The sequence below is a fragment of the Vipera berus genome, assembly GCF_964194415.1.
Source record: "Vipera berus genome assembly, chromosome: 4".
Classification (NCBI taxonomy): Eukaryota; Metazoa; Chordata; class Lepidosauria; order Squamata; family Viperidae; genus Vipera; species Vipera berus.
Window position 1 is genome coordinate 87,586,863 of NC_138206.1, and position 17,340 is coordinate 87,604,202.

At 37.0% G+C, this 17,340-nt stretch overlaps 1 protein-coding gene across 1 annotated transcript; it reads right to left on the bottom strand.

Moving 5' to 3' along the window:
• Positions 1 to 365: 365 nt before the first annotated feature.
• On the bottom strand, positions 366 to 11,712 carry RNF149 (ring finger protein 149). Its single transcript, XM_081327144.1, has 7 exons — positions 10,753 to 11,712; positions 8,365 to 8,615; positions 6,435 to 6,503; positions 4,082 to 4,164; positions 2,520 to 2,616; positions 1,890 to 2,070; positions 366 to 1,295 (listed from the first exon to the last, which is right to left on the bottom strand). The coding sequence occupies exons 1-7, from the start codon at positions 11,219 to 11,221 to the stop codon at positions 1,237 to 1,239; spliced, it is 1,209 nt and encodes a 402-aa protein (XP_081183270.1). The 5' UTR covers positions 11,222 to 11,712; the 3' UTR covers positions 366 to 1,236.
• Positions 11,713 to 17,340: the final 5,628 nt, after the last annotated feature.

Genomic DNA, 17,340 nt, shown 5'->3' on the forward strand with positions numbered 1-17,340 from the left:
GTTACAGAATAAAATGGCTAGTACTTAAGACATTGCAAATGCTCCATTTTAAAATAGATTGGCTTAAGTTATGGCTTGTTCCAGCTCCTTGTCATTAAAATAACTGACAGGTAATATACCACTTTGTGGAAAGGGATTACACACACTGAAGACATCAGTTGTTTTAACCTCGCAACAACATTTCTTGGTAGCTGCAAGCTTACAGATATTAACATTGATAAGGTGGCATATAACTGGCTCGTTTTTACCCAGGGTGAAGTCTTCAGAACATATATTTTTTCAGAAATCAAATAAAATATTTTTCTCTCCTTATTTGAAGCTCTGGTTTTAGCAAAAAAAAACCCCAACCAAACAAAAACCACCAAACACCTTGTTTTAGACAATAACAGTCTAATTTTAAATTATATATTTTTTCAGGTATTCTAGAAAGTTGTTTGAATATACATAACTATAAATAGATACTTCATCACTTTTCTTTGATTTAATAAATAACTAATGCAATGGGCTAAATTTGATATATATAATATGGTTGGTATATGCCTAAGGCCATGTGCTTTTCAGTTTCTGTATAAAGGTACATTGCTGCTATCTAGTACATTAAATGAATGGAGCAATATTCCAATTTGAAATATTGAAGTAGAAATGTAATTCTACAAGTACCCAGTATAGAATTGTGACAAAAAATAAAACATCTGAATTGTGCTACAATTGTCTAGCACTACATATATTTTTTCTTTCTCTCAGATGTATATCAAGACTTAGAACCACTTATATTTTACATGTTTAAGCTAAGCCATATTTTACAAGAAAATAATCCTTAATTATGCATAGTGTAATATATCCCATATAATTTATTTGTGCTGTTCATACTTGTATTAGTGTTCCAAATGTATTTTTGAAAGTTATAATTTGTTTTTTCCTGATAAGATTTTATTTTGTTTTAAACAAAAGGACAAAGAGATAGAAAGAAGTAGGAATGGCATACTATGAAAGGAACCATTTTCCCCCAGAATAAGAGTAACAACCTGACAATTTCAGATATTTTTTTTAAAAAAAGCAGTTTCTTTCTCTTCCTCCTCATGGATCAAAATCAGAACTAGTGTATTTATCTTGTATAGAGAAAAGCTTTGTAACCAAGACTAACAGGACGCATATATTTCTTAAGCTAGATTCAAGTCCATAACATTTTTTAAAAAACATTTTTTTTACTATCAGTTCAAGTTTCTCAAATTCTCATTAAATTTGTAGTGATCCAGAAGGCAAATGATCATGTTGATTATCTCCACTCTCCAGTTCTATAAAAAGAAATATGAAATTCATGATGAACTACACTCTAAATGTAAGAATTATAACAAGTAATATGCTTATAATATGTGTTGCATCAGAACTTAATAAAAATATTAAGCCAAGCATACTTTGAACAATAAAAATATCCCAACTTGGCCTACAATCAGTATTAAAGACAAATGAAATAAATCTCTAAATGCATTAAATTTGAATTTCCAAAACAGTTAAAACTAGAAAAAAATAAATTTGTATCCCTGCTTTTTCCATTCTTTTCCCTAGCTCATTTTTATTTTACCTTCCATGTATCATATTTATTTCTTATGGAACTATTTGTAATTATTGTTCTGACTGAAAGAACAAAATCCGTACTACTATACTGAATTCTAATGATAAGTATGTTATATATTTTCTAATCTAGAAAAGACTCTAATTATGTAATTTTGAGATCAATGCTCTATGCAAACAACAACCATGTGAGTGCTTATGTGGTTTCTCAGATACTTAAATGATATAAAAATAAAGATAAAACATATTTGTCGCTAAGTCTACATTTACAAAGTAATACTTTGTTCCTAGAAAAAAAAATCTCCAAAATTACCTACCAAGTAAAATTGTTGTTTCACACAGATTTTCTTTTAAAACATTATTTAATGCAACTGAGCTAATAGAGGATGCTGATAAGCCACTTGTTTCGTTACGATCTTCCTCTATAGAAATATTCCAGTTCTCAGTTGGTATGTTACTACTCATTGATTCAGGCACTGCAACTTTTTTAGATTCTCCCTTTAAAGTTAAGAGAAAAAATCATTAATTACTATGGAAGGGGTAGAACCTGAAGAGAAGTTTAATTGATAAATTCCAAGAATAAAATTATTAAATTTGATGGAATCAGAGTTTATAGTATTTGAAGTCAGCAAAATGACAGCTTATCCACTGCTTAAGAACATTTCTGAAGAAAATCAAGTATTTTAGCAACAAGCATGATTCACAGAAGCACATATAGTATTACACTGCAACACATACCAGGGAAGAACAACCTTTGAACTTTAGCTTATATGCAGTTACCGGATTGTTTTTCTATACCCCCACCCAGTGTGCTTTCCAAACCTCAATGGCAAACTTTTGAAAATCTGAGATCTCTTACTCATTTTGATGGGCAAATAACACAAGTTGTATAAAATATCTGCATTACCAAAAATAAATATATTTTATTACATATGTTTGCAACATACCCAATATCCTAGTGCTTTCAAGATATCTAATTTACACATTGGACATGTTCTCTGTTCCAGCAACCAGGGATCAATGCACAGCTTATGGAAGATATGTCTAAAGACAGAAACACTACCATCAAAATCAAGTAAAAGGACATTCTAAAACCAAATTTTATATTTATAGAATAAAATCAGCTGGTCAAAAATGATAATAAAAGCTTAATATAGGAAGTCTATTTTCATCTTGAGTTTGACAAACTCTGAATAAAGAAATGCCTCACTTGCCAATATATTATTCATATCTTTACAAGATGCTATGTACAATAACAGCACAATTATAAACTAACACAAAAATGTAATATGCAATGAAAGCTATAGGTGGCATTCAGAGAACTGTTGCAGAACAGGTATCAATTATGCTTCCTGGTTTGTGCAAAGCAAAATTTACAGGTGTTTAATTTCTGTTTCATTTATTTAGAAGATATCAATTACCATGAAATTGCCTATCTCACAAGATCAAGCAAAAATGACACGCTCCATCACTGAAGCTATATTGGTTAGTGGGTCTTCAGAAGTGTCTCTTTTCTATCATGGTGCCCATCTTACAGGATTAACCTCCTCCCTGACATACACAGCCAACTTTGCTGCTTTCTGCAAATCCATAATGACCTGGCTATATTGTGGGGACCTTTATGGTGTCTGAGCTTGATTGTTACCACTAACGTTACTTAGTAGGATAATGAAATGTCCGCAAGAAAACAACCAAGCTCAGAGTCCACCAAAGAACCCACAGTTTAATTCAATATTCTCTTCTACTGGGACCTGGAGCTCTTATGAGGGTACATTCTGCATATATTTTTTTGTGGGACTATTGCTATTTTAAGCCATTTTTAACAGATATGGCTATGATTGTTTTTATTGGTCTGGGTAAATAGGTTACCATATAAATATGTTAAATAAATAAAAAATAAAAGTTATGTATGTGAAAGTAAGCCCTGATCTCCTGATAAATTTCCTAAACAAGCAATAAAAAGACTGATATCTCTTGTAATATGAATTATTGTTGAAATATTTTATAACCTGAAGACATAGTTAATGATCACTCATTTAAGGAGAATAGATTATCCAGTGTGAGATCAATAAGGAAAATGAACCATCTCTTCTAAATATATTCTAGCAGAAATAGGTTTGGTAATGAAATTTTATGTTTGCCTTTAGATCTGATATTTCTATTCCACAAAAAATAGTAATTCTTACAATACTTTAAGTTGTAAAAAATTAAAAAGGAAAACTTGCCTTAACATCAATCATAACATCAATCAAAACAAGTTCTCTTAAATTTATTAGATTTAGTGTATATCCCAGTTTTTTTCAGTATGGCATACAATGTACTCCTTTTTCCTGTAACAGTCATATTGTGAGATAGATTTAGTGACTCCAATCTTTATACTTGAATGAACTACATATTGGCTAATAGCTTCAATGTGTGTACCCCCTTTTAAACATCCTGTGGACTTTTTTTGTTAAATATTTCTAATCAAGACCCATTGAAACAAAGTTAAAATGTTTAATAATCTTACTTGCAAGGCAGAAGTCGAACAGTATCTTTTGCTTTATAGTTTTCGATGCATATAGCACAATTCTCTGTATCAATAGCCCAACACTTAAAAAAATAAAGCCACATTTAAGTACATTGGTAATACAGAAACAGCTTGAAATATCTACACTCGGGGCCAATTCTAAGAAGTAATCAATATATTCAGTCAGGTAATAGAACCAGAATTTTTTGAAAAATGAAAGACGAGGACAATTGTGAGCAGTGTTGCTGTCTTCTATTGTTTTTATTGAAACCCTGAATTCCATTAGTTGGAACTTTGTACAAAGGAAATAGGATTTGAAAATTAAATAAGTCTAAGACCTGGAAACAAATAGTTGTTAATTGTTTCACGTAGGGGGAATCTTCACTGCCTGCCTCCCCCTGTGCCTTCACTTTGTTAAATCGATCAACCGGCTAGAAGTGAAGTTTACAGTAGCAGGCCGAGCGTGCAGGCAGAGGCACAGAAGGAGGCAGGTGGTGCAGATTCCCTGTACATGAGATCGGGATTTTCCCCCGCTACACAGTCAGCGGTTGCGGGGCATGTGGGGCAGCTTCTCCCCTTCCCCACCTGTGTTGCCTCATGGCAGCAGCACTGGGACAATGCAAAAGTGGGCCAGCGGCCATGCGGCTGTTGGTACCACTGCCGTTAGGTGAGACAGGTCTCAGAAAAAAAATAAGACATCCCCCGAAAATAAGACCTAACGGAGGCAAAATTTTTATAATACTGGGTTTTATTTTTGGGGAAACACGGTAGTTGTCAACTCACAACTGGAAAAAATTATGCCTGACCTACCAGAACATACTTACGACCCAAGTTCAAAGTTGTAACAGCTGCACTCCCACTCACGGTCATGTGATCAGATTTGGGGAGCTTGGCAACTGGCTTACTTTTATGGCTGTTTGCAGCCTCACATAGTCATGTGACCATGATTTTTTTTATCTTTGCTGGTTTCTTGTGTTTATTTCTGGTTTATGACAAAAAAGGCCCCTTGGGTAAACTGAATTGCTTAATGACCACAGCAAAAAAGTTGTAAAAAAGATTATAAAATCAGGTCTGGTCATATGGTGACCCGCTTAATGAATTAAAGCCATAATTCCAACAAAAAAAAGTTGAAAGGGATCTCAGAGATCTTCTAGTCCAATCCCCTGCTCAAGCAAGACAGCCTATATCATTTCAGACAAATGCTCAATTACAGTCAAAAGTTGAAGACTATCAGTAATTACTGCACTGGTTGCCAATAGTTATCTGTAACAATTCAAAAATTAATTTTAATCTATAAATCCCTATAGGTAAAGGTAAAGGTTCCCCCGCACATGCGTGCTAGTCGTTTCCGACTCTAGGGGCCGGTGCTCATCTCTGTTTCAAAGCCAAAGAGCCAGCGCTTGTCCGAGGACGTATCCGTGGTCATGAGGCCGGCATGATTAGACGCCAAAGGCGCACGGAACGCTGTTACCTTCCCACCATAGTGGTCCCTATTTTTCTACTTGCATTTTTACGTGCTTTCGAACTGCTAGGTTGGCAGAAGCTGGGACGAGTAACAGGCGCTCACTCTGTTACGCGGCACTCGGGATTCGACCCGCCAAACTGCCGACCTTCTGATCGACAAGCTCAGTGTCCTAACCCACTGAGCCACTGCGTCCCTAATCCCTATACAGGTTGTTTATACAAATAGGACCACCTCTTTTGCACAGAAGTAACTAGTCTGTATTGACTGGTATGTATACTCCATCCAAATTTTCTGCTATTTGCTTAAGGTGAAAGGGACATGGGCCTGTAAATAAAATTTTTCATTAGTGGCACCTATACTTTGGAACAGCATTGTCCCAGATAAGGGACACTTTTATCTGGAAACACCATTATTTTAGGAGTTCCAAAAACTAATTAAAACTTGATTATTCTGAAAGGCATTTAGATACAAGGATGCTGCTACTACATGAACTGTATTTACTATATTTTTTTATTAAACTAGGATTATTTATTAGTTTGTGATTTAGATACATTTCATGATTTTAGCAATGCAAATCATGAGAAACTTACTTAGATTTATAGTTTATTGAAACACAGCATGTAAACTCAATTTCATACAAAGATATGAAGGAATGTGTCAATACATGAGATACGACTGTCAGTATAGTTAGTTAGCTAGCTGATTAATTGCAAATTGAAAGAAAATACAGCAAGTAACAAAGACATCTATTGATCCTACTAAATTTCCACTGATAATTTATATGGAGTAAAAAATGCATTCATCTTGAAAGGAATTGCAAATATTTTTTTAAAAAATCATTATTAAAAATGAAGTTTATTATTCCCAATGCTAAATTTAGGTAATTACCTTATCTTCATCTTTTAGAGTATAGAGTGGCAGCTGAGCAATTGCGCCAATTGTTTCTTCTCTCTGACCCTTAAAAAAAAAGACACATCAATGTGTTACACAGAAACATCTTCCTGGGCAATAAACACTGATCTAAGATCTGTCATAGCACAAGTAACTCTGTACCATGAGACTTCCTTGGTGCTTTCTGAGCTTGTAGTTTTCTTGCAAATGTTTCATTACCAAAATAGGTAACACCATCAGTGCTTCAAGGGAGTGGGCTTTGCTCTTCTTTTTATATACTGGTGGTTTGCCCTGTCAGTGTTGCTGGATTCTTGGTAGTTCCTAGATTAGACTGTGGTTTACTATTAGTATGCTTGTTTGTGTTGGTAATTCCTTCATTAGGGCAGTATTATAAGATGAAGATAAAATGAAAATCCACAGAATATAAGAACCAAAATGAACACAATAGCAAAATTTAGATATGATAACCATTTTGCTAATATTCCCTTTTTCTGAGCCAAACAGTTACAATGGCTTTATGTTAAAAAATTAAGACTTCCAAGAATATTTGCTCAAATGGCTTGATCCATTAGTTAAGAACCATAGCAAAATATTTCCATTGGTTAATATTCAAGCAAAGGGTTTAAACAATAAGATATAATTTAACAGGGGAATAAGTAAGTTTTTCAACTAGTGAAGAAAAATGTAGGATGAAAGAGGCAATTGTACAGTGAGGGAAAATATTATTTGATACCCTGCTGATTTTATAAGTTTGCCCACTGACAAAGAAATGATCAGTCTATAATTGTATTGGTAGGTTTATTTTAACAGTGGGAGACAGAATAACAACAAAAAATCCAGAAAAATGCATTTCAAAAAAGTTATAAATTGATTTGCATTTTAATGAGTGAAATAAGTATTTGACCCTTTCGCAAAACATGACATAATACTTGGTGACAATCAGAGAGGTCTTGTAGTTGGTCACCAGGTTTGCACACATCTCAAGAAAACAGTTCCTCACTCAATGTGGCCCTGGTAAGCCAAAAATTTGCACACTCATGCTCTGTGGATTCTATCTAGATGTGGGCTGAATAAGATGACTTTGAAGGGCCCTGATACTCTGTGATCCTTTGATTTATAATAGTAAAGATAGACAAATAGGTTGAAGAGAAGAGCAAGCAGCAAAAGAGAAACATGAGAAAAAAATCACATTGTTTTCCATCATATCTGCTTTATGCCTAATTTATGTAAATCTGTACTAGAGAAACTGAAGTTGCAAGGACTAAAACGATGAGCTTATTTCACTGTGTTTGCTCAGCAGAGCCATGAAAAATGTTTGAAATGTAATACCGGTATATAGGAACAAGGACAAAGCATTTTTTTAAAAAATTGTTAAAGCAGTTATGCTAGAACAGGGGTGTCAAACTGCTGGCCCGCAGGCCGGATGCATCATGCTGATACCGTGCCCACCCGATTGCTGGCAATGGAAAAAAATTGTGGTATGTCGTGACATGTCACATGACGTTGCAAGTTTGACACCCCTGTGCTAGAAGTAGCTCAGGAGCAGCTGTTTCAACAATTCAAATACTGTTAAGTATTTGTACAACACCTGATTGTTGAAAAACTTCTTTTGACAGTTCTGTACAGCCTCAGCTTGTAGTAGTATATTGTTAAATTAATTAAAGAGGCAGTTCAACTTGGTTACACCTCCACAGATAATAGAAAAATAAGAATAAGCATAACAATTTGTTTCATCAACTGAAAATAACTGCTACCTAATTCTCGCTTAAAGTACTAATCTGAACTATTTTTCAGGTATATCTAGTCCTGGAAACAAGTTATAACAGATAGTAACAGGCAAATTTCAGGTTAAACAGCATTCAAAGATTAGGCAGGAAGATGCACTAACATTACACAAGGTAAAAAGATAATCACCACCAATAATTACCTGGCTTCTAAAGTGTGATCCAGTATAGAGAAAACGTTGTACGTAAAAAAATATAAGCCATGCTAAAGATATAATCATCATTGTGATAAACGCAATTGCTACAAACACAACTGACTGTCCATTGATATATTCTTGTATATGTTGTTTACCAACACTAATAGTCATTTTTACTGGAATTCCTCTTAGGACTGGCTCCAGGATCTCCATTCCTTTTGGATACCCAACCATAATTACTACTGTATTAGCAGTACCTATTGAAAAGAAGAAAAACAGGAATCAGATGCACTCTTTTACATCTCTTATTTGCTGAAAGAAACTCAAGCTATCTTGCTGATAGTTATAAGTAAATTAAAACTGTTCCTGCCATAGTTTTATTTCCAAGGTCTCTTGGTCCCAAGAAGATGACTAGGAACTAAAGGGGGAGTAGGTAAGGATATCTCCTAGAATGATCACCTCTTGCCCTGAAGTATAAAAATTAAATCTGCTCATCTTTTTTAAGCAAGACTTTTTCCTTGTGTATCCTCCAGTTGCTTTGGAAAACACACAGATTGCTACAACAAACAGATAAAGCATGAGTATGCAAAATAATTAAAATAGAATTTAGACAGTACTTAAGATTCATGTTAAAATTAAATGAAATGTTGGCAGCATTTTTTCTGCCACATATGTTCCAAATATTTAAGCTACTGGCCCATGATTAAAGGCAAGGATGGTTCATATTTAAAGAAAAAATTCTTGAGATCTGAAAGGAACAGGACAGTGATGATTTCTACTGGATGGACATTGGGAGTTTTTACAGCTCAGTTTATTTAGGCTTCACACTAACGGAATAAAATAATTGTATTTAAATACGTAGGTCTGTAGTTTTTTTTTAAAAAAATAGAACTATAAACATAAAGGCATTTTAATGAGAAAATCTAGTTTTAGATTTTACTATTTAACAGAATTTTATCAAGAATGCATTCCAAATGTGCTATGAGAAGGGGAAGTGGGCTATGATTGAACCCTATTTTTTCCAGCCCAGTTTTTCCCATGATCTCTGCCTCCCCCCAATTTCCACATGTATTACAGCTTCTGTGGGCTTCAGAACTAACAACTGGAAGTTCATATATTTTGCTTTCCTGATGGAACAGATATTATGTTTATCATTCGTTGCTTAGACATCAGCAACATGCAATTTTTCTATTATGTCCTTAACATTTTATATATATAGCAAATACTGAAAAATCCACAGTAAAGCTACCTGGTGTTTCAAAACTTTCACTGTAGCCCAGTGGTATTTTGAATTCCTCTGCCTCCAGCATACCCCTCCAGAATATATGTAGCCACTCTGAGACAGATTAGGAATCTCAATAATAAAAACAAACAAAACTAAACAAAAAGAAAAGTTATAGAAAAAAAACACAAAAACATAAAGCCTTTGCAAGACTTAGAGGAATCAAGTAATTGCTTTAGCAATGAGGCCATTGGAAACAATCAAGACAATCCTCTCATAAACTAATTTGACTAACCAAAAATTAAATTTTTTTAATAAATTTCAAGAAAAATGACCTAAGACAAAAAGGCCCACCAGATGTTACTGAATTATAACTCCCAGCAGTCCAGACAATCTAGACACTAAGGGTTCAGCCCATCTGCAAGGCCAAAATCCACTTTCTTCTATAAAGCAACAACTTCGGTTTCTTTCTCAGCAAGACTATCCAAAGTTGACTTCCTGCACATCATATAGATAATATGCCATCCTAGAATTTACACACAATATCTGTCAGAATTTTTACAATTACGGTATTAGACATCTGAAGCAATAAATGATGCTTAGTTTCCCTAAAACTGAAAGGCACATAATCATCAAAACTGAATATAATGGTAAATTCTTCATATATATAATATATATAATATAAATTCTTCATATAGAAATTCATTAAATAGCATGAGTCTAATTAGCCTAATTTTCTTTGTGATATTTGAAATAGCATCACTTTTTTCCATAAAAGGAGCAGGAAAATGTTGTTACCTCCCATCGAGTTTCTTGACTCAACCAATAGCTCCTTGTTATCGCATCACAGAAAAAAACCTGTAATTACATCTACCTGTAGTTTCCAACATACTTCTGGGTGACAGTCTGAACAGTTTGCTTCATTTTAAAGAAGATTGTAGCTAAACCCCACTTTTATTTCACAATATCCTATTTCAAGTTAAAGCAGGCTTCTCCTTCCCCTTGACCAAATGGCAACAGGTTGATCATACCGAGTTTCGCCACTTCAGAGGGAAAGATCCTGTTTTTACCTTCCCACTCTCTTACCATCGCTGCCGGCACCCACCCAACCCCGTTCGCAACAAAAATAGTTTTCAAATTACTTTCCTTATTTCTCCCCTCACTACACTGACCGAGGTACGGCATAGAGGTAAGAGTGGAGTTGCCGAACTGAGGCTCGTTGTAGATGACCACGGCGGCCGCTTTCCTTCTTGCTGCGTTGGCAACTTTGTCCTTCAAAGGGCAACCTCCGTGGGCCACTAAGGCTATCCAGGACTGAGGCGACGAGAAGGGCGCTCCCGCCTTTTTTTCTCCCGAGGAGCTTCCGGGCTGCATGGGTATCTCGTATTCCACCTTCGGGTCACAGCCCGCCATGTGGTGGGCTGTTCCGCCGCAAGGGATGCCCACTAGGCCCTGCGCGCTCTCCTTGGGCGAGCTGTTCCCATAGCGGCCGCTTTCCGCACTGTCCCGCACCGTGCGGTTGGTGCCCGGCTCAGTGTACACCGTGCTCACCCAGGCTGTGTACCAGACCAGCGACCAGGAGACCCGCGGGCATCCCCCCACCGCCAGGAAAAGTAGCGTCACGCGGTGCGACAGCCCCATTGTTTCCGGATGTACAAGGCGAGCGGGCAAGCCGGCGTCTGAGGCAGAGTGGTCTCGCCCGCTCACTTGGGATACGGGTTTCAGCGGCGTAAGCAAGCGCTTCTGGATTGCCGCCCTGCTCAAGAGGCGGCCCACCTGGCGGGCAGACTGGCGCCTGAGCCTGGGAGAAAGAGGCGGTGACTAAGCTCCCTCAGGTACTCCTTTTTCTCCTCCTCCGCGCCAGGTTTCCGAGCGCTTCGGCCGCGCACCTTTACGCGCGAGCATTTTTAGCCAGGCTTCCAAAGAGGACCAGAAGACTCGGGATTCTTCGACTGCAGCCGAGCCGAGTCGCGGGGCTCAGCACTCCGACCAAACACTTATTACGTCTAGCTTGCAACTTGAGACTCCTCTGCTTGCGCTTTCCATCTCGGCGTGCGATTCAGCCGCTGAAGTCTTTCCCCGTAGAGCAGAGATAGGGAACTATGGTTCTTTTACGATTTGTGAACTTCAACTCCCAGAATTCCTGAGCCAGCCAGTTGAAGTTCACAGATGGTAAAAAGGCCATAGATCCCACCCCTGCCGTAGAGCAAGCCAGTAGAAAAAAAGCCTGGTTCAGGAGAAATAGCGTGGGGTGAAGCTTGGGTGAGAGACTTTGTTCCTGCTCTGTGGACTCCGGTTACATTTTGGCGCGGGAAATAGGCCGTGTTAAACCGAGCCGCTAAGAAGGTCAGCTCGTCGTGAAAACTTTTTTATTCATTAGCAGGGCTTTGTTTAGCATTTCGGCAGCACTATGAGGAATTACGCTAGTGTTTCTCAACCTTGGCAAATTTAAATGTAGTTGACTGGCGAATTCTAGGAGTTGAAGTCCGCCCATCATAAACTTACACTAAAATCCCTATTCCCTCCACCCTTTCACCTTTTTATTGAAAGCTATGTTTTGTTGTAGAAAAGTTGATCTGGGGCTTAACTGCAGACATAAGAATTAAATCAGTTGAAAAACTTGGTACACACGTGATGGCTTTTGTCATCAAGCATATATTTGTCCCCCCAACAATGCTTATTGAATCTTCACATTTTCCTTAAAGCAATTGTACTTTTTTTTAACTGAGAACAAGCTTTGCACTTTCTGTATTGAAACTGACTTCATCCTTGCTCTTGTCACATTAAAAGTTTATACGGTAGTCGATCTACATTAAAAGGAAATTAGCATAAATGATTACATATGTAAAGAAATAAAATACTACACATGTATGCTTTTTTTTTTGCTTTTATGAAAAAACATTGGGACATTAAGATTATACCCTTGTCAAAACAAAAGTCTTCATCATGGTTCAGTCCAAGCCGGGGATAAACAACATGGCAACTGCTTTAGAAAGAAGGTTTATTGAAGAGGAGAGCCAGACAGGAAGATGGCTCTGGAAGAAAATGGAAAAGGGATGAACACATGTAGGGAACGGGTTTTTATATCTTGAGCCTTTTGTTTGGAGTTGTTTCCTGTTGCTGTTTGAAGCTATTTCTTGTGTCATGTATTCTGACCTGAGTCTGGGTGTGCCCTTTGGCTTCTGTGGGTTAGTCCTATTATGTCCTGTCTTAGAGTTTGGGTGGGGTATGTAGATTTTAGGTGTCTTTGTCTTCTTAATCTTCTAACTAGGGGCATCCAATCTTCCTGAATGGTTTACATCTGCATTTGTACAGAGCTGGTTTCTGCTTGGGGGAGGGAGACTTGGGCATGTTTTTCTGCCTCTTTAACATCCTCTGAGGAAATATATTTTTCTGCCCTTTTAATATTTCCTTCTCTGGGGGGCTGACTTCCCACATCCTTGTTATGTGCTCCTGGCCACTTTCTTTCATGACCAGAAGACAAGCTCGCCTGACCAATAACCAGCCAAGACACAGTGAAGGCCTTTTGTTTCATTTATTGCAACAAGCGGGGAGAGAAGCTATCAAAACTTGGTTCTCTCCAAAGTTTCAACCCAAAATATTCCCATTTTTATAGATCCCTGGCCCTGGCTGCACATCCCTCCTTTCCCCATTGGCTGAGGTACTATGAGGTTACACTCTTTCCGACTGTCTCCTACATATTTCCTGCTACATACTAAATCATACATCCCATGTACATTAAAATTAAGAGATAATTTATGCAAGGTGTGTCAGTTAATATTAATCAACTAATTGCACATGCGCAGTTGCTTGAGTTCTAGCCCCCTTTTTGTGACCTTTTAGAAAAAAATAAGTTCTTTCCTGTTTTGCTACTTCTCTTACAGATGTATTGATAGCTTCTTCCTTTCCCACTCTTAAGACCCAGCTAATTTTTGCCTATGTGTTTCACTTAGCATCCTTTCTTTGTGCTGTCCTGGTTCTCATCTTCTCCATCCACCTAGTAAATTTCCACTGGAGCATATTCAGTTTTAAATTTCTCTTTCAATATTAAAATTTGGAGACCTTTCATTTATTTCTATCATCCTAATTTATTGTTATTTTCTTGTTTTTATATGTATGCCTGCTTCTGGCATTTAATCATCTTGAACTGTTTTATTTTTCAATGATCTTGAATTGTGATTACAATTTTCAGATTTCCAAACTAATGTGGTTATAGTACTACTGGAAACAATGTTTAGACTTAAAAGTATAAATGGCTGAGTTCATACCTTACACCAGGCAATAATGTACTTCATTAATAAAATAATTCTCATTTCCATTAATACTTTATTAATATTTGATTGTATTAACATTTAATGTTTGATTAGTGTGTTACAATGATCATGTCATTCATAAGTGCAAATGAACAAGTAGGGCAAAATAAGGAAAACATTTTTATCCAGTTGAGGACAATATTTTTGAAATACATTCTTTGGTTAACTAGCAGTAGATAAAATAATGCTTATTTCTTCCACAAGCACTATATTACTCGCTGTGTAATTGTACCCAGTTACAATTATAATTTTAAATCATTTTTCACCAGAAATATAGCTGATATAAAATATGATAATTGTCATGGAGCTGTTTTGTTAGAAAGCTTAATGCCTGCTAGTCTTCAAACATTAATATTACAGATATATAACTATATTAAAATACTGTCCATGTTAAGTCACAAATTCTGATCCTGAATACCCCTTTTTATGATTGAATACATAATGATTTTACTTTGCCAGTCAAAATCAACAAATTAAGATCTCCATAGTAAATTTTACACATTTCATCTTATGGCATCACTATAACACAACTAGGGAAATGTTAGGTGAAGAAAACTTCATTGAGGAGTTTAGCATACACTTATTCTGACTTTTGTATTTTAATAGAGACTATAAGGAAAAATGGGCCTCTTTAAGGTGGAAAGCTATATGAGGATCCCTCCATTAAGTGCGGGAAATGCCTCAACCCAACACTGATCCAAAAAATAATGGCTCTGAGGGATGGGCAGTCTCTAAGTTTGATAGAATAAAAAAATAAGTAAGGAAATGAGTACTTAAATAAATATACAGTTCATTAGGTGGTATGGTGGCTCAGAGTTAAGATGCTGAGTTTGTTGGCTGGAAAAGCAGCAGCCCGGGTTTGAGACCCAAGCTCCATGTGATGGGGTAAGCTCCCGCCTTCACCCCAGCTCCTGCCAACCTAGCTGCTCAAATGCATACAAATGCAAGTAGATAAATAGGTACCACTTCAATGGGAAGGTAACAGTGCTCTATGACCACATGACCGCAGAAATGTCTGTGGACAGCCCTGGTTCAATGACCTTGAAATGGAAATGAGCATCACCCCTATAGCTGGCAATGACTAGCAGAGTCAGTAGACTCCTACCTTTAGTGTCCAAAGCTTGCAAAGTAGAAAGGACTCAAACTTTGCATATGGGAAGGTGAGGAAGCAAAATAGATTCTTACAGATGTTTAAAGCCCCTATTTCTCTTTTCAAAACTATTGAAATGCCTCCCAAAATACTTCTGGGCACAACTCACTTTGCAGTCAACAAGCTACATAAATCCTGCGTTGCCCATATGCAAATGGCATATACCCACAACAGGTAATTTAAGGTATGTGTGTTGCTTTTATCTTGGCACTATGAAAGCCATATTTGTGTGAGATACCAGGACATTTTTTACAAAATATGAAGACATGTTGGTTTTAAATTATCAGCTAGCTAATGCTATCATTTTTAACTTTTGTTGGTCACCATGAGAACTCACCAATGTAGAATGGAGGGATATAAGTCAATCAGTCGATTGATCAATCAATCGATCAAATAAATATAAACTACCGTTTAAAATTCACAGTATTGTTAATATTCTCTGTGGCTTGTTCAGACTTAAACAATAGCAAAAATATAATATTGGATATAAAGTAAAAACTTAGATCTCTTCTTCCTGAAGCAAAGAAGTTCTGAAAAGAAGCAAGGGTCTCATGCAGTAGTTTAATTGTCAGACCCTCAATGTATTTCTTTCTTATGCTTTTATTTTCGGGTTCTGCCATTCTATTGGGGAGGGGATGCTAGTGCTGGGAAAGGGGGGTAGGAATAACCTAGGAGTCTTCTGCAATGTACTTCCATTGCTTTGTTCTATCCTCTTTGAAGTATCTCACTTGGGGTGTGAAAGGAATGTACCTCCAGCGATCTGCCTTAACTCCAGTTGGACGGGAAGAAGCCACAGAGAAACCTGATAGCCCTGAGAACGGCATCTTATTGGTTCTTTCCCACAACAATTTAACACCTATGTATTGGTTCATTTCAAACCGGCCTGTTGGACATTGGGGGTGGGGTTTGAAAGGGCTCTTTTCATGTAATTTTTTGTGCAGGAAATCCTCAGATCCTGCCTTACTATCCTGCTATCAATACTTTCCAATAAAAGTTCCTGTTGGGATAATGCAAGTTTCAAGAGTTGTGCTTTTTTGAGAGGCTTAACTGAGGCAGTTCCTTACATTAATATTTACGTGCAGAACCATAATTGCCAGCTGTATTCTTACTATGTTGTATGTTGGTCTGAGATAATGAAATGAAGTAAATTATCTAATGATTGCTGGAAAGTTACAGATCTTAGCTTTTTTCTATTTTTTTTCATAAAGCTTATTTCTAAATTGTTTAAAAGATAAATCTGTAGCTATGGAAAAATTAAATCTGTAATATAAATTTAATTAAAATGCAACATATGTAAAATATGTTATTGGATGTTTGATTAATAGCAGTTAGAGATATTAATATACCAATCATTATACCACTCATTACATCTAGGTTTGCAATTTACAGGGAGTGCAGAATTATTAGGCAAATGAGTATTTTGACCACATCATCCTCTTTATGCATGTTGTCTTACTCCAAGCTGTATAGGCTCGAAAGCCTACTACCAATTAAGCATATTAGGTGATGTGCATCTCTGTAATGAGAAGGGGTGTGGTCTAATGACATCAACACCCTGTATCAGGTGTGCATAATTATTAGGCAACTTCCTTTCCTTTGGCAAAATGGGTCAAAAGAAGGACTTGACAGGCTCAGAAAAGTCAAAAATAGTGAGATATCTTGCAGAGGGATGCAGCACTCTTAAAATTGCAAAGCTTCTGAAGCGTGATCATCGAACAATCAAGCGTTTCATTCAAAATAGTCAACAGGGTCGCAAGAAGCGTGTGGAGAAACCAAGGCGCAAAATAACTGCCCATGAACTGAGAAAAGTCAAGCGTGCAGCTGCCAAGATGCCACTTGCCACCAGTTTGGCCATATTTCAGAGCTGCAACATCACTGGAGTGCCCAAAAGCACAAGGTGTGCAATACTCAGAGACATGGCCAAGGTAAGAAAGGCTGAAAGACGACCACCACTGAACAAGACACACAAGCTGAAACGTCAAGACTGGGCCAAGAAATATCTCAAGACTGATTTTTCTAAGGTTTTATGGACTGATGAAATGAGAGTGAGTCTTGATGGGCCAGATGGATGGGCCCGTGGCTGGATTGGTAAAGGGCAGAGAGCTCCAGTCCGACTCAGACGCCAGCAAGGTGGAGGTGGAGTACTGGTTTGGGCTGGTATCATCAAAGATGAGCTTGTGGGGCCTTTTCGGGTTGAGGATGGAGTCAAGCTCAACTCCCAGTCCTACTGCCAGTTTCTGGAAGACACCTTCTTCAAGCAGTGGTACAGGAAGAAGTCTGCATCCTTCAAGAAAAAC

What these genes read in the sequence shown, in the direction of transcription:
- RNF149 (XM_081327144.1), bottom strand. Translation starts at nt 11,221, where the DNA reads ATGGGGCTGTCGCACCGCGTGACGCTACTTTTCCTGGCGGTGGGGGGA. An exon ending in CTCTAAAAGATGAAGATAAG is followed by an intron (nt 4,165 to 6,434) that starts GTAATTACCTAA and finishes TATTTTTTTAAG; the next exon opens with TGTTGGGCTATTGATACAGA. An exon ending in TGAAAGCACTAGGATATTGG is followed by an intron (nt 2,071 to 2,519) that starts GTATGTTGCAAA and finishes TTAACTTTAAAG; the next exon opens with GGAGAATCTAAAAAAGTTGC.